The 18,399-nt window shown below is 46.6% G+C and overlaps 1 protein-coding gene across 1 annotated transcript in view; it reads right to left on the bottom strand.

The window, feature by feature from the left end:
• LOC140404453 (fibrillin-1-like) overlaps positions 1-18,399 on the bottom strand; it is a 716,712-nt gene that overhangs the window by 475,118 nt on the left and 223,195 nt on the right. Inside the window, exon 8 of the mRNA XM_072493009.1 lies at positions 9,335-9,460. Within this exon, the coding sequence (XP_072349110.1) occupies positions 9,335-9,460 (126 nt within the window). The remainder of the gene's footprint in view (positions 1-9,334; positions 9,461-18,399) is intronic.

Raw genomic sequence — 18,399 nt, 5'->3', positions numbered from 1 at the left:
TGGCATGGAGCCTATGGTCTGAAAAGTAGCAGCTGCAGAGATACTAGATGCATTGGTTATAATCTTCAAAAATTCTTCATGATTCTGGAAGGGTCCATATGGGTTGAAAAATAGCTAACATAATACCTTTATTCGAGAAAGGCGGGAGACCGAAAGCAGGAAACTATAGGCCAGTTAGCCTAACATGTCATAGCAAAATTACTAGATCCGATTACCAAGGAGGTTAGAACAGGGTACTAATGAAATCATATTGGGATCAGGCAGAGTCAACATGAGTTTGTGAAAGGGAAATCATATTTAACTAATTTATCGAGTATTTTTGAGGAAGTAACACGCAAGGTGGCTCGGTAGCAGTGGTTAGCACTGTTGCTTCACAGTGCCAGGGTCCCAGGTTCGATTCCCAGCTTGGAGCACTGTCTGCAGGGAGTCTGCACATACTCCCTGCATCTATGTGGGTGTCATCCGGGTGCTCTGGTTTCCTCCCACAAGTCCCGAAAGATGTGCTTGTTAGGTGGATCAGACATTTGGAATTCTCCCTCAAACTGGGGCCGGAATATGGCAACTAGGGGCTTTTCACAGTAACTTCATTGCCGTGTTAATGTAAGCCTACTTGTGACAATAAAGATTATTATTGGGCGGCACATGGCACAGTGTTTAGTGCTGCATCCTATGGCGCGGAGGACCCGGGTTCGAATCCCGGCCCTGGGTCACTGACCGTGTGGAGTTTGCACATTCTCCCCGTGTCTGCGTGGGTTTCACCCCCACAACACAAAGATGTGCAGGGCAAGTAGATTGGCCACGCTAAACTGCCCCTTAATTGGAAAAAAAAATTGGGTACTCTAAATTTACATTCAAAACAATTTGCCATGACACCAAAATAGGTCGGAAAGTAAGTTGTCAAGCGGAGGTAGAAAGTAAGTTGTCAAGCGGAGGTAGAGAGTTTGTAAAGGGATATAGACAGGTTTAATGAGCGGGCAAAAATCTGGCAGATGGAGTTTAATGTGGAAAATGTGAACTTGCCCACATTGGCAGGGAGAATAGAAGAGCAGTATACTATTTAAATCGAGATAGATTACAGAAATTGATGGTAGAGAGAGATCTGAATGCCCTAGTACATGAATCACAAAAGTTAGCATGCAGGTAAGTAAAATGATTAGTAAAGCAAATGGAATGTTGGAATTTATTGCAAATGAAAAAGTAGGGAAATTTTACTGAAACTAAACAAGGCATTGATTTGACCACATTTGAACAATTTGGCCTCCTTATTTGAAAAAATGTTATGATTGCATTAGTTCAGAGAAATTTCATTCAACTCATTCCTGGGACGAGCAGCTTTTCTTATAAAGAAAGGTTGAACAGGTTGGGCCCATACTCAAAAGAGTTTAGAAGAATGAGAGGTGATCTTATTGAAATATATAAAATCTTGAGAGGATTTGATTGGGTAAATACCAAGAGGATGGTTATGGGAGAGAGTAGAATCAGGGTACACCATTTAAGAATAAGAGGTCTACCATATAAGACAGAAAGAAATTTTACAACACCAGGTTAAAGTCCAACAGGTTTGTTTCAAATCACTAGCTTTCGGAGCATTGCTCCTTCTTCAAGTGAATGAAGAGGTATGTTCCAGAAACATATAGACAAAGTCAAAGATGCAAGATAATGCTTTGAATGCAAGCATTTGCAGGTAATTAAGTCTTCACAGGTCCAGATCTTTACATACCTCTTCACAGAAAAAACTGGAGAGATTCTTTACTCAGAGTAGTAAGGGCGTGGAATGCCCTGCCTACAACAGTAGTGGACTTGCCAACAGTAAGGACATTCAAATGGACATTGGATAGACATATGGACAATAAAGGAATAGTGTAGATGGGCTTTAGAGTGGTTTCACAGGTCGGCGCAACATCGAGGGCCAAAGGGCCTTTACTGCGCTGAAATGTTCTATGTTCTATGTAGATAGGCGCTTGGCATAGTGAAAAAAAATCTGGCTCTTGCAAGAAAGAAGACCAGGATGAAAAAACTACCGCTTCTAAAATTAGTAAAAGAGGGAGTCTGGAGGATAGGTTTGATTTGAGCAACCAACTTGTTAATCTTGTCATATAAAGGGCATGGATAGACTGAATTTTGAAAGTGGGAAAACAAGCCTGCAGCATGAAGCTAGTTGTACAGTGTTCTCCCAGAGAATATGGTCTGAGCAGGTAAAGCTGATGACAAGCCAACAGGTTGTATAAGAACATAAGAACTAGGAGCAGGAGTAGGCCATCTGGCCCTTCGAGCCTGCTCTGCCATTCAATGAGATCATGGCTGATCTTTTGTGGACTCAGCTCCACTTTCCCGCCCGAACACCATAACCCTTTATTCTTCAAAAAACTATCTATCTTTATCTTGTGTTTACTGATGAAACAAATTAAGGTGCAGGAAATTATAGGAGTTTACTATCTAATGATGAAATATTTTGTCTGTGAGGCAAGCAAATCAATTGTTACCCTTAAAAATATAGCAACTACATATGACTGACAAACTGCAGCCACACATACACATTACAATCCACTCACACACTTATCCCAGACAGCAAGATGCCACTGGTTGCATTGGAGTGTGCCCTTACAGCTGATGGATCGGCTGGGGCCAGAGGGCACCCAGGATGGTGGCCCTGGGTGGGGAACTATACGGCCCGTGGCACTAAGTTCAAAGTGGGCTGCTGGCCGTGTGTGCAGCTGCATGGCTGCCTTGCTGGGTGTGACAATGGTGTTCTCTGCCCGCCCACCCCGACCCCACAGCCCACCTCCGGGCCGCCCACCCACTCCCATTACTCCCTCCACTGGCCCTGGGAGAATCTCCCCGCCAGCAGCACAACTGTCAGCCAACTATGGCGAAGTTGGGCACTTTCCGTACGCCCTCTGTCTCCCTCAGCAGCCGCCATGCCGGTTTCACAATTTTTAAAAGCACAAGCGAACCACGCCGTCGGCAACTCGACCCATCGGAGGCGGATAATCGCGGAGGCTCGGAGAATACCGGGTCGGACCCGCTAATGATATGCAAACGGTGTCTACTGTATGTGCCTTCCAGAATGCATTGTCGCCCCTTTCGAGGTGCTGGAGCATTGCGATTTGGCATCAAATCAGCGTCTGCTGCGATTTCGTCGTCGGAACTGATTTCCGCCCAATTGCCTTTCCCAATTTTGGTGTCGTCTAATGGAGAATCCCGCTCTATGAGTTTAATAATAAACTCTATAAACACAAAGATAATACCTATAACATCACACCGCCTCACAAATTCTTTGTATACTCATGCTTCAACACGTTGGTAAAACTGAAATCTTGGTAAATTCATGCCTCTGAAGAAACTAACACAGGTCAAATAATTGCACCATAACCCATGAAAGATACATGGCCACTTAATGATGCCCCGGATGGATTGCAGGTTGGTTGCATACTGTGTTTGTGTCACTACAATACTCAAGATTACCTTTCTGTTGCAAACATAATGTGCAAGAAGCGCAAACAATGAACTTCTTAGAAGAGACCACACTGGATATCCTTATTAATCTGTCATACCTTCTTTCATCTTGTTCAATTTAACAATTGAATATGGGGTTGATTTTTCTCCTTGCCACTTGGGTGGAATGCAGGAAGAAAAACTGAATGGGGAGGCTCCGAACCAATTAAAAGAGGAAGTTCAATTTCCTTTTTAGTAGTTTGTCTATTAATTTGGTGTCCCACATGGAGATCCCAAGTTAAATTTCGAATAAATATGATATAGAAGCTCCGATAGCGAGTGCCCTCAAGTAGCAAATGGTAAAGGTGCTGCTGAAGGGCTGGCAATTGAGCAGAATCGGACTACATTTGTGGAGAATATAATAGAAATCAGAAAGAAACAGCATTCCACTTGAAAGTGGCATAAATAAATACATTGGTCACAAAAACTCAATAAGTTAATTATGCTAATGTTGCACCCATAATTTCAATATATATTGGCCCAGTGCTTCATGCATGCTTCTGGCTAAAACAACATTTTATTAATAAAATTAATAAAAGACATAAATGACATTAAGGGCATAATGCAACAATTAAGATTTCCCCCCCCCCCACACACTATTTTGAAACATTCAAAATACTGTAAAAACTCGAGGAATTTGAAAATAATCGACACATTTAGAAAGAGTTGTAAGGGACTTCCGGCGGCGGCTGTGGAGGAGTATGTCACACTCTCGGTGGCTCTCGATCTGGTCGGACCTTTGGACCTTTACCCCCGACTTTTTGGGACTTTTGAGTGTGACCCGATTCAGAAATCTATCGAGCGCCTAGAGCATAGGCTGGATGCCCAGGATCGGACGATCCAGAAGCTGGAAAAGGCGCTGGAGGAGCAGGAGGATCACCAAACGGTGGTGGAGGCAGAGATGGAGAGGCTGTAGGATCAACAAAAAAGGCTCCTGGAAAAGGTGGAGGACCTGGAAAATAGGTCTCATTGGCAGAATTTGAGAATCGTTGGTCTCCCGGAGGGGGTGGAGGGAGAGGTTGCTGCCGCGTTGTGGCAGACATGTTCCAGAAGCTGTTGGTGGTTGCTGTCTTCCCTCGCCCAGTGGAGGTGGACAGGGTGCTGGCGAGGCAGCCGCGAGCAGGGGGCCCCCCCACCGAGCGATGGTGGTCTGTTTCCACAGGTTCTTGGACAAGGAACGGGTGCTACAGTGGGCCAAGCGCACGCCATTAGAATAACAGTGTCTTGCGCATCTACCAGGACCTGAGCGTGGAGGTGGCCAGAAGAAGGGCAGGCTACAGGCAAGCCAAAGAGATTCTGTTTAAGAAGCAGGTGAAGTTTGGGCTGCTGTACCTGTGGCTCACGCACGAGGGACGGCACCATTACTTTGAGGAGCCCGAGGATGCAATGGACTTCGCCAAGAGAGAAGGGCTGGTGCGGAACTGAGGACTTTCTGGACTTGTGTTAAAAAGACACTGAGCGCTGTTTACACATTTTTCTGGTGTTATGTTTTTTTTCCTGGTTTTTATTTTTCTCTCCTGTATTTGAGTTTTTGTTGGAAAAAGAGGGTAATTAAGGTATTTGGTGCTGGGGGCTTTTTGGGTTCGGATCGGAGTGGTTGGAAGTGCTTATTATTTATTCTGTTTTATTCGATTTGCACTGGTGTTGGGGTTTTCTTTGTTTCTTGTTTCTTTTCAGAGCAATTGCTCGAGGATGGCTGGTTTGGGGAAGTGGTGTTGATGGGTGGGGGGGGATGGGTCAGAGGGAACAATAGGTGGGAGACTTGTTGGCGCCGGAGTCGAGAGTCACCAGGCAAGCTGGTCTACGGAAGCCAGGTGGGGGGTGTATACATAGCTAGTTTATGGCAGGGGTTAGGTTACAGGGTGTTGTTGTTAGGGGGGGGGGGGGGGGGGTAGTTGATCTGCTGACGAGGGAGGGACTTAGGTGCGGGAACATGGAGGAGGTCGGGGGTGGGTGCTGCCAGAAGGCGGGCCGGGGGATGTGCGACACAGGGGCCGGGGGCGGCCCCAAGAAAGGAGATGGCTGATCGACCGGGGGGGTGGAGGCACAGTGTCCCTCATCCAGGCTGATCACCTGGAACGTCAGAGGGTTAAACGGGCCGGTAAAGAGGGCACGGGTGTTCGCGCATCTGAGGGCGCTGAAGGCGGACGTAATATGCTTCAGGAGACCCATCTGAAAGTGGCTGACCAGGTCAGATTGAGGAAGGGTTGGATCAGCCAGGTCTTTCACTCGGGGCTGGACACTAAAACCAGGGGAGTTGCGATTCTGGTCAACAAACGGGTGCAATTCGAGGCGGGCAGCACAATCTCGGATGGGGGAGGCAGATTTGCATGGTGCGTGGCAAGCTTGAGGGGATGAGGGTAGTTTTGGTCCATGTATATGCCCCAAACTGGGATGATGTGGAGTTCATTAAGAGACTGCTGGGGAAGATACCGGACCTGGATTCTCACAGGCTGATTATGGGAGGGGATTTTAACACAGTCCTTGACCCCGGCCTAGACCGGTCGTGTTCAAAAACAGGTAAGATGCAGGCGATGGCAAAAGAACTGAGGGGGTTTATGGAGCAAATGGGGGGGCTGATCCATGGAGAGCTAGTCGGCCGACGGGGAGGGAGTTTTTGTTCTATTCACATGTCCATAAGGTGTATTCCCGAATTGATTTTTTCATCATGAGCAGGGATTTGCTAGCATGGGTAACAGATGTAGAATATTCGGCGATCGCTATTTCGGACAATGTCCCGCACTGGGTCGATCTGCAGGTCTGCAAGGAATGTTTTCAGTGCCCTCAATGGAGGCTAGAGGTCGGTTTGTTGGCGGGCGAGGCGGTGTGTGAGAGGGTGAGGAAATGTATGCAAAACTAACTGCAGGCCAGGCCAATTACACAGGGGAAGTCTCAGCTGTGGTGTTTTGGGAGGCACTGAAGGCAGTGGTGAGAGGGGAGCTGATTTCGATTAGAGCACATAGGGACAGGACGGACAGGGCAGAAATGGACCGACTGGTAAGGGAGATCTTACAGACAGACAGGAGATATGCGGAGACCCCGAGGGCAGAACTGCTAAGGGAACGACGAAGGCTACAGACTGAGTTTGGGGTGTTGTCCACAGGTAAGGCTGTGGAGCAGCTTAGGAAGGCGAGGGGTGCGATTTACGAGCACGGGGAGAAAGCCAGTAGAATGTTGGCACAGCAATTGAGGAAGAGGGAGGCGGCCAGGGAAATAGGGAAGGTAGTCGACGGGAAACGGGGGGGGAAACGTGGGAGGGAATCCGGCAGGGCTGAACAAGGTGTTCAGGGACTTCTATAGTAAGTTTTACACCTCGGAACCCCACCCGGGGCTGGAGAGGATGAGGCGCTTTCTGGATGGACTGACCTTCCCGAAAGTGGGCAGGGGATTGGTAGACGGGTTGGGGGCCCTGATCAGGACCGAAGAAATATTGAGGGGCTTAAGGGCCATGCAATCGGGTAAAGCCCCGGGGCCGGATGGGTATCCGGTGGAGTTTTACAGAAAGTTCTCTGAGCTAGTGGGTCCGGTGCTGGTTCGGGTTTTCAATGAGGCAAGAGACAGAGGGGTGCTACCCCCGATGATGTCACAGGCCACCATCTCCCAGATATTGAAGCGGGGCAAAGACCCAGAGGCATGTGGGTCCTATAGGCCAATCTCTCTGCTCAACGTAGATGCTAAAATACTGGCCAAGCTTCTGGCTGCTAGGATTGAGGACTGTGTGCCAGGCGTCATTATGGAAGATCAAACCAGGTTCGTCAAGGGCAGGCAGCTTGTGGCCAATCTAAGAAGGCTGCTGAATGTGATCATGATGCCCCCGGAGAGTAGGGAAGTAGAGGTAGTTGTGGCAATGGATGCCGAAAAGGCTTTCGACCGGGTTGAGTGGGACTACTTATGGGAGGTGCTGGGACGATTTGGTTTCGGGCAGGGTCAGACTGTTGTACCAGGCTCCGAAGTAGAGTGTGAGGGTGAATAGGACGACATCTGACTATTTCAGACTGTACCGTGGGACAAGGCAGGGGTGTCCCCTCTCTCCCACTGCTGTTTGCGTTAGCAATAGAGCCGCTGGAATTCGGCCGGTTCTCGGGATACAAACTGAACATGGCAAAGAGTGAGTTGTTTGTAGTCCAGGCGAGGGGCCAGGAGGGTTGGTTGAGAGGGCTGCCGTTTAGGTTAGTAGGGAACAGTTTTAGATACTTAGGGATACAGGTGGCGCGGAACTGGGGCCGTCTGCACAAGTTGAACTTTTCTCGGTTGGTGGAGCAAATGAGGGCTGAGTTCTGGAGGTGGGATGCGTTCCCACTGACACAAGCGGGGAGAGTGCAGACGGTTAAAATGACAATCCTCCCGAGATTCCTGTTCGTCTTCCAGTGTCTCCCCATTTTCATTCCGCGGTCTTTTTTCAAGAAGGTCAATAAAATGATTATGGGATTTGTGTGGGCAGGGAAGTACCCGTGGGTGCGGAGATTGTTGCTCGAGAGGAATCGAGGGGAAGGGGGGCTGGCGTTGCCAAACTTTAGTAACTACTACTTGGCGGCCAACATAGCTATGATAAGGAAGTGGATGGTGGATGCGGGGTCGGTTTGGGGGTGAATGGAAGCCGCTTCATGCAGGGGCACCAGCTTGGCAGCCCTGGTTACAGCGCCCCTGCTGCTCCCGCCAGCACAGTACTCCACCAGCCCTATAGTGGTGGCAACTTTGTGGATCTGGGGCCAATGGAGAAGGCACGTGGGGGGAGTGGGAGCATCGGTTTGGTCCCCAATTTGCGACAATCGCCGGTTTGCCCCGGGGTTTATGGACGGTGGGTTCAGAGTATGGCGGAGGGCTGGGATTGAGAGGATGGGGGACTTATTCTTGGAAGGGAGGTTTCCGAGCATGAGGGCGTTAGAGGAAAAATTTGGGCTGGCGAGAGGGAATGAGTTCAGGTGCTTGCAGGTGCGGGACTTTCTACGCAGACAGATTCCTTCCTTCCCACGCCTGCCACTTAGGGGGATCCAGGTAGTGTCCATTTGATGGGTGGGGGAGAGGAGGATCTCGGATATATACAAAGAACTTATGGGAGCAGAGGAGACATGGATCGAGGAGCTGAAGCTTAAGTGGGAAGAGGAGCTCGGAGGTGATATAGAAGGCGGCTTATGGGTGGAGGCGTTGAGCAGGGTAAACGCGACCGCAACATGCACCAGGCTCAGCCTGGTTCAATTCAAGGTCATCCGCCGGGCCCACATGACAGTGGCCAGGATGAGTAAATTTTTTGGATTGGAGGACATGTGCGCCAGATGTTCGAGAGGGCCGACGAACCATGTCTACATGTTTTGGGCATGCCCCAAACTCAGAGTGTACTGGCAGGGATTCATGGATGTTATGTCCCGGGTACTGAAAACAGGGGTGGTGATGAGTCCAGAGGTGGCTATTTTTGGGGTTTCAGAGGACCCGGGATTCAAGGAGGAGAGAGAGGCTGATGTTTTGGCCTTTGCTTCCCTGGTAGCCCGGCGACTAATTCTGTTGGCATGGAGGGACCCAAAACCCCCGAAGTCGGAAGCCTGGCTATCGGATATGGCGAGCTCTCTCGGTCTGGAGAAAATTAAGTTCGCTTTGAGAGGATCACTATCAGGGTTCGCCCGGAGGTGGCAACCATTTATCGACTTCTTCACGGAAAATTAATCGTCAGCCAGGAGGGGGGTTTAAACTAACTAATTTTAAATTGAAAAGTCTTGCTTATAAGATTTCATCACCAAACTTTAATTTGATTTACTGGACAATCCATGTCAGATGTAAAAATAGCATTTCCTACTCCAATCTGATTTGGCCTGACTCTTATTCCATTTATTTCCCAATCACTTACCTACGCATCTTGAACCATCTGAAGTGGGCAGGTACCCATGACGACACTTGCAAAAGTAACTGCCAATTGTGTTGGAGCATTCACCTCCATGACATATACCAGGAATAGTTGTGCACTCATCAACATCTAAACAATAAAAGAGTTCAAATTTAGCAAAATAAATGGAATTTTAACATGCTGCATCGTTTAAATATCCAGTTTTTCTTTACCAATTGATGGCACAATTGGAGCGATTGTCACAGTTATAATTCATCCAGATTTTAACAATTATTACTCAATCCTCATCATAAAGTCAGCCTATAAATATATCCACATTCTTATGAATCAAAACTTAACTTCACATACATAGTGAATAGGATGTAGAAAACCTGAGGGCGAATTAGTTCCCTTCATTAATGGATTATATTATAAACAGCATGGAATACACACTATGTACTCCTCATGCCAATCAAGGCAGTTTTGAAAACAGCCCACTTGCTGAACCTGCTGAAAATAGACTTCAAACATCAGTGATTGCAAATGACACTCAGCCCCGGGGCAAAAGTGCATGATTGCTTCACAATAGAGTTTACATTTGACTTCCCTTATTCAATTTATGTTGAAAAATTTGGTATTCCCCGATATATTAATGCTTTATATTTTTGAAGCTCCCTTATGTATTAACACCATAGGATGATCTGGGCTACCTGTCCAATATTACTAAATATTTCTACTTTGAAAGCAAGCCCCACTCTCTACCTCCAAAACCCTCCACCCTACCCACCGACCCTACAATTTCGATGTTTTGATATTGATGTTTGCTATGGGGCAGGGTTTAGAGAACCCCAAAGTGTATCATGGAGTGCACCTGATCCACAACTTTTAATAGGTTGTGGTATGGGGAGCACACGGCCCACTCTACAGGTGTGGTACAGCAGAAATGGAAAAGTATTTTTTAAAGCAAAACAATGTTTATTCTATGAACTCAAGTTAACCTTTTTAAAACATAGTGAACATTTTAGTAACCATCAATTCAAATACAACCCCCAAAGACTACAACACTAAGTAATCCTTTAAGATTTTCTTTTAACATCCATAAGACTTAAAACACCTTCCAACAGAAGCTCATTAGGTTTACAATCACTACTGAGAACATTTATAATTCTGAATTCACATGATCAAGAGATAGTCTTTTGATGGCAGAGAGATCAACAGTGCACCTGCTCTGTCTGGCTTCAGCTCCAACACTGAAAACGAAACTAAAACACACCCTGCAGCCTGCTCAAAAAACAAAGTAAAAAGCTGACAGACAGCCCAGCTCCACCGACTCTCTGACATCACTGATAATACCCATTTCTTAAAGGTACTCTCACATGACATGTTGCCAATTCAAATAAAGTTTAATTGTAAAATAAACAAATCATAATTATTATTTTAATATTGTATTAGGTAATTACATGTGAATTACGGCAATACTTTGGTAAATTTGATCTTGACCAATAATTCAAAGAGCTGTTTTAAGCTATTATATGAAGCTTTCCAGGTATGCTACAAATACAATTGTGATGATATGCCTATGGGCTATATCATAGTTGAATGGTGTGAGACCTCCAACTAGCAGGTGGCGGTACAGATACACCATGCAGTCTCCAGACCAAGATCATGTGACCTGGGACCCGGATATAAAGGGAGACACATCTGACCATCTTCAGAAGATTGAGGTGATGCACTATCAATTACGACGAGACGAGAGTAGAGAGTAATCGAGGCTTTATTAAGCAGAGATGTGGAGCCTCCCGCAGCTGCTGCCAAAATGGCTGCAGCTCGGAGAGCCCACACATTTAGACTCCGCCTACTGGGTGGAGCCAGCAGGCTGGGATCTACCCCAGTATCTGTAGTACAGGGGCTTTACCGTAATACCCTCGTATGCAGTAGAGACAATACAACAGTGGTGACTACCACATTCACACCCTGTTGAAAAATAAGTCCAGCGGGGGTGGTGGAAAACTATTTACATACAGGTTGTATAAAATTTTGGAAAGAGTTTACAAAGTTAGACGATCGGGCGCCTTCATCCGTCGTTGCAAGCGCCGCAGTTCTGGTGGTGAGTCAGGCGTCGGATCGGTCGTCGGTGACTCCGGGAGAATGTCGGCCTCATCTTCATTCCTGGGTGGGACCAAGGGGAGGACGGATCGTCCTGGAGCGGGGGCTGTGGTGGGGTGCGCTGGGGGGAGGGAGGGTGGCGCTGGGGCAGCAGGGGGGGGGGGGGGACCCAGCTGGCGCCAGGTCCCAGAGGGAGACTGTGTCTTGGCGGCCGTCGGGATACACTACGTAGGCGTACTGCGGGCTCGTGTGGAGTAGCTGTACCCTCTCAACCAACGGGCCCACCTTGTGGAGCCGCACGTGCTTGCGGAGGAGAACGGGTCCTGGAGCTGCCAGCCATGTTGGGAGCGAAACCCCGGAGGTGGACTTCCTGGGGAAGACAAAGAGACGTTCATGGGGAGTTTTGTTAGTCGCAGGAGCAACCGAATGGAGTGGAGGGCGTCGGGGAGGAACTCCTACCAGCTGGAGGCCTGGAGATTTCTGGACCGTAGGGCCATCTGGACCGCCCTCCAGACCGTCCCATTCTCCCGCTCCACCTGCCCGTTTCCCCAGGGGTTGTAGCTGGTCGTCCTGATCGAGGCAATGCCCCTGTTGAGCAGGTACTGGCGCAGCTCATCGCTCATAAATGAGGATCCCCGGTCGCTGTGGACGTAGGCGGGGAAACCGATCAGAGCGAAGGCGGTGTTGAGGGCACTGATGACGGTGGCAGACGTCATATAAACAGGGCATGGGATGGCGAAGGGGAATCTGGAATATTCGTCGACCACATTAAGAAATTACGTGTTGCGGTCGGTGGAGGGGAGGGGCCCTTTGAAGTCCACGCTGAGGCGTTCAAAGGGGCGGCAGGCCTTCACCAGGCGCGCACGGTCTGGCCGGTAGAAGTGCGGTTTACACTCCGCGCAATCCTGGCAGTCTCTGGTGATAGCCCTGAATTCCTCGATGGAGTAGGGCAGATTGCAGGCCTTTATGAAATGATAAATGTGGGTGACCCCTGGGTGACAGAGATCGTCGTGCAGGGTCCGGAGCCGGTCCACTTGTGCGCTGGCACATGTACAAAATCTCGTAATTGTAGGTGGAGCGCTCGATCCTCCACCTCAAGATCTTATCATTTTTGATCTTACCCTGCTGTGTGTTGTTAAACATGAAGGCAACCGACCACTGGTGTCTTCCACCGTGAAGACTGATGCAAAGTAACTATTCAGTTCATCTGCCATTTCCTTGTTTCCTATTATTACTTCTCCAGCCACATTTTCCAGTGGTCCAATGACTATTTTTGCCTCTCTCTTACCTTTTATATATTGAAAAAATACCTCTTCCTATCTTCCTTTATATTACCAGCTAGCTTTCACTCATACTTCATCTTCTCCTCCCATATTGCTTTTTTAGTTGTCCTCTGCTCGCTTTTAAAGGCTTCCCAATCCTCTAGCTTCCCACTAATCCTCGCCACATTGTATGCTTTTTCTTTAGCTTTTATGCTGTCCTTGACTTCCCTCATCAGCCATGGATGCCTTGTCGTCCCCTTAGCATGTCTCTTCCTCCTTGGGATGAATTTCTGTTGTGCCTCCTGAATAACCCCCCAAAACTCCTGCCATTGCTGTTCCACTGTCTTCCCCACTCAGATCCTTTTCCAATCAACTCTGGCCAGCTCCTCCATCATGTCTTTGTAGTTATCATTTTTTAATTGTAATATAGTTACATCTGATTGCAGCTTCTCCCTCTCAAACTGTCGGGTAAATTCTATCATATTGTTGTCACTGCTCCCTAAGGGTTCTTTCACCTTAAGTTCCTTAATCAAGTCTGCCTCATTACACATCACTAAATCCAGAATTGCCTGTTCCCTAGTAGGCTCTGTCACAAGCTGCTCCAAAAAACAATACATGAATAGGATGGGAATAGAGGGATAAGGACCCAGGAAGTGTAGAAGATTTTAGTTTAGACGGGCAGCATGGTCAGCAAAGGCTTGGAGGGCCGAAGGGCCTGTTCCTGGGCTGTACTTTTGTTATCTCTTAGACATTCCACAAATTCCTTTTCTTGGGATCCACAACCAACCTGATTTTCCCAGTCCACCTGCATACTGAAGTCCCCCATGATTATTGTAATATTGTCTTTTTTACATGCCTTTTCTATCTCCTGATTTATTTTCTGCCCACCTCCTGACTACTGCTAGGGGGCCTGTACATAACTCCCATCAGGATCTTTTTACCTTTGTGATTCCTCAACACTACCCACAGAGATTCTATGCCTTCTGATCCTATATTGCTCCTTGCTAGCGATCTAACTTAATTCCTTACTAACAATGTAACCTTTGCCCATCTGCCTGTCATACATAGATACATAGAAAATACAGCACAGAACAGGCCCTTCGGCCCACGATGTTGTGCCGAACCTTTGTCCTAGATTAATCATAGATTATCATTGAATTTACAGTGCAGAAGGAGGCCATTCGGCCCTTTGAGTCTGCACCGGCTCTTGGAAAGAGCACCCTACCCAAACTCAACACCTCCACCCAACACCAAGGGCAATTTGGACATTAAGGGCAATTTATCATTGGCCAATTCACCTAACCCGCACATCTTTGGACTGTGGGAGGAAACCGGAGCACCCGGAGGAAACCCACGCAGACACGGGGAGGACGTGCAGACTCCGCACAGACAATGACCCAATCCGGAATCGAACCTGGGACCATGGAGCTGTGAAGCAATTGTGCTATGCACAATGCTACCGTGCTGCCCTTAAGAACAAATAAATCTACACTATATCATTTTACCGTAATCCATGTACCTATCCAATAGCTGCTTGAAGGTCCCTAATGTTTCCGACTCAACTACTTCCACAGGCAGTGCATTCCATGCCCCCACTACTCTCTGGGTAAAGAACCTACCTCTGATATCCCTCCTATATCTTCCACCTTTCACCTTAAATTTATGTCCCCTTGTAATGGTGTGTTCCACCCGGGGAAAAAGTCTCTGACTGTCTACTCTATCTATTCCCCTGATCATCTTATAAACCTCTATCAAGTCGCCCCTCATCCTTCTCCGCTCCAATGAGAAAAGGCCTAGCACCCTCAACCTTTCCTCGTAAGACCTACTCTCCATTCCAGGCAACATCCTGGTAAATCTTCTTTGCACCTTTTCCAGAGCTTCCACATCCTTTCTAAAATGAGGCGACCAGAACTGTACACAATACTCCAAATGTGGCCTTACCAAAGTTTTGTACAGCTGCATCATCACCTCACGGCTCTTAAATTCAATCCCTCTGTTAATGAACGCGAGCACACCATAGGCCTTCTTCACAGCTCTATCCACTTGAGTGGCAACTTTCAAAGATGTATGAACATAGACCCCAAGATCTCTCTGCTCCTCCACATTGCCAAGAACTCTACCGTTAACCCTGTATTCCGCATTCATATTTGTCCTTCCAAAATGGACAACCTCACACTTTTCAGGGTTAAACTCCATCTGCCACTTCTCAGCCCAGCTCTGCATCCTATCTATGTCTCTTTGCAGCCGACAACAGCCCTCCTTACTATCCACAACTCCACCAATCTTTGTATCGTCTGCAAATTTACTGACCCACCCTTCAACTCCCTCATCCAAGTCATTAATGAAAATCACAAACAGCAGAGGACCCAGAACTGATCCCTGCGGTACGCCACTGGTAACTGGGATCCAGGCTGAATATTTGCCATCCACCACCACTCTCTGACTTCTATCGGTTAGCCAGTTTGTTATCCAACTGGCCAAATTTCCCACTATCCCATGCCTCCTTACTTTCTGCATAAGCCTACCATGGGGAACTTTATCAAATGCCTTACTAAAATCCATGTACACTACATCCACTGCTTTACCTTCATCCACATGCTTGGTCACCTCCTCAAAGAATTCAATAAGATTTGTTAGGCAAGACCTACCCCTCACAAATCCGTGCTGACTATCCCTAATCAAGCAGTGTCTTTCCAGATGCTCAGAAATCCTATCCTTCAGTACCCTTTCCATTACTTTGCCTACCACCGAAGTAAGACTAACTGGCCTGTAATTCCCAGGGTTATCCCTAGTTCCTTTTTTGAACAGGGGCACGACATTCGCCACTCTCCAATCCCCTGGTACCACCCCTGTTGACAGTGAGGATGAAAAGATAATTGCCAACGGCTCTGCAATTTCATCTCTTGCTTCCCATAGAATCCTTGGATATATCCCGTCAGGCCCGGGGGACTTGTCTATCCTCAAGTTTTTCAAAATGCCCAACACATCTTCCTTCCTAACAAGTATTTCCTCGAGCTTACCAATCTGTTTCACACTGTCCTCTCCAACAATATCGCCCCTCTCATTTGTAAATACAGAAGAAAAGTACTCATTCAAGACCTCTCCTATCTCTTCAGACTCAATACACAATCTCCCGCTACTGTCCTTGATTGGACCTACCCTCGCTCTAGTCATTCTCATATTTCTCACATATGTGTAAAAGGCCTTGGGGTTTTCCTTGATCCTACCCGCCAAAGATTGTTCATGCCCTCTCTTAGCTCTCCTAATCCCTTTCTTCAGTTCCCTCCTGGCTATCTTGTATCCCTCCAATGCCCTGTCTGAACCTTGTTTCCTCAGCCTTACATAAGTCACCTTTTTCCTCTTAACAAGACATTCAACCTCTCTTGTCAACCATGGTTCCCTCACTCGACCATCTCTTCCCTGCCTGACAGGGACATACATATCAAGGACACGTAGCACCTGTTCCTTGAACAAGTTCCACATTTCACTTGTGTCCTTCCCTGCCAGCCTATGTTCCCAACTTATGCACTTCAATTCTTGTCTGACAACATCGTATTTACCCTTCCCCCAATTGTAAACCTTGCCCTGTTGCACGTACCTATCCCTCTCCATTACTAAAGTGAAAGTCACAGAATTGTGGTCACTATCTCCAAAATGCTCCCCCACTAACAAATCTATCACTTGCCCTGGTTCATTACCAAGTACTAAATCCAATATTGCCCCTCCTCTGGTCGGACAATCTACATACTGTGTTAGAAAAGCTTCCTGGACACACTGCACAAACACCACCCCATCCAAACTATTTGATCTAAAGAGTTTCCACTCAATATTTGGGAAGTTAAAGTCACCCATGACTACTACCCTGTGACTTCTGCACCTTTCCAAAATCTGTTTCCCAATCTGTTCCTCCACATCTCTGCTACTATTGGGGGGCCTATAGAAAACTCCTAACAAGGTGACTGCGCCTTTCCTATTTCTGACTTCAACCCATACTACCTCAATAGGGTGATACTCCTCGAACTTCCTTTCTGCAGCTGTTATACTATCTCTAATTAATAGAGATATTAATTTCGATAGGACACATATCCTTGTATATTTAGATCCCAGCCTGATCTCCTTGCAGCCACGTCTCTGTGATGCCCACAACATTGTACCGGCCAATTTCAATGTGCGCAACAAGCTCATTTACCTTTTCATTATGGTCTATTCTAAAAGCAGACAATATATGGTATCAAAAGAGAAATACTGCATGTTACTGGAAGCGGTTTTAAAGAATAGTGCGGTAAAGCAAGAATTAACTAGTTGCTTTTTAATTTTTCCTGGGATAGGAACATTGCTGAAAAGGCTTTGTTGCCTATCCCTAATTGTCCTTAAGAAGGTGGCAGAACCGCTGCAATCCATCTGCTGTAGGTACACCCTCAGTGCTTTAAGAACAAGTGTTCTTGGGTTCTCACTCAATGACAGTGAAGGGTATAGCTCCAAGTCAGGATGGTGAGTGGCTTGGAAGGGAACTTGCAGGTGGCGGTGTTCCCATGCATTAGTTGCTCTTGTCCTTCTAGATGGGATAGAGATCATGGATTTGGAAGGTGCTGTGAAAGAAGCCGTGGTGAATTACTGCTGTGATGTTGATTGAGGAATAAATATTGGTCAGGACACGGATACCTCAGCTGTTGTTCTTTGAAATAGTGCTATGGGATCCTTAGCGTCCACCCAAGAGGGCAGGCAGGGCTTCTGTTTAACAAAGGAGACAAATAGCTTACTTCTGTTCCCATTTGTTTTGTTTGAAGTACTATTCCAGAATGGCAATCTTTAAAACTTGTTTTTAACAAATTAAATTGTTTTAAAAATGTTTAGTTCCCATCACTCTTCAGGCTGCCCCAGTGATATTAAAGGGGAACATTTTAGAGTAGTTTCAACACTAAAGACTGCATACTGCATATTGAATTTAGTTTATTATTAATGCAGAAAAAATGTTCTGGTTTATATGAATTCCATCTGTTCCACATAATTGCCTTAACTTGTGCTTTTATCAACATCCATATTTTGTTAATGCAATGTCCTGGAATGCCAAACCCCAATAATTACCACTAGTAACTACAACAGGCAATAACATTGTTACATGTAGGCTTATCGAGATAGTTTCTTTTAATAAGGGCGTTTCATCATTACCAGTCCCTTTAATACCAATTATAAAGAAATGGAATTAATTTTAAAACTTATTACTCTTCTCATGTTAAGTTTTTTTTTTCTGAAAGACTCATTTCAATAATGAGTACTGATGTCACAGGATAATGATTTAGATATCAAGCTGGAAAATTAAAACATTAAAAGTTCAAAGATGTGCAGATTAGGTGGATTGGCATGCTAAATTGCCCCTTGGTGCCCACAGGTTAGATGGGGCTACTGAGTTATGAGGATGGAGTGGGGGCGAGGGCCTAGGTAAAAAGCTCTTTCAGAGGGTCGGCGCAGACCCGATGGACCTGCATTGGTCTCCTTCTGCATTGTAGCGATTCTACGATTCGCATTTATAAAGTACCCTTTCAAGTCAAAATACCTCAAAGCACTTCAAATTAATTCCTTTGGAGTGCAGCAGAGAGAAAATGTATAAAATAGGCAGTAGCTTTCGGCACTACTTTGACAATTTAATTTTAACTTTATTTTATGAATTAAATAACTTGTATTTATGTAACAAATATCATAAAACACTGCCCGGGTGGCAGG

The sequence above is a fragment of the Scyliorhinus torazame genome, chromosome 30 (assembly GCF_047496885.1).
Source record: "Scyliorhinus torazame isolate Kashiwa2021f chromosome 30, sScyTor2.1, whole genome shotgun sequence".
NCBI classification, from domain to species: Eukaryota; Metazoa; Chordata; class Chondrichthyes; order Carcharhiniformes; family Scyliorhinidae; genus Scyliorhinus; species Scyliorhinus torazame.
The sequence above is the reverse complement of the archived record's forward strand: the minus strand, read 5'-3'. Positions and strand labels throughout refer to the sequence as shown.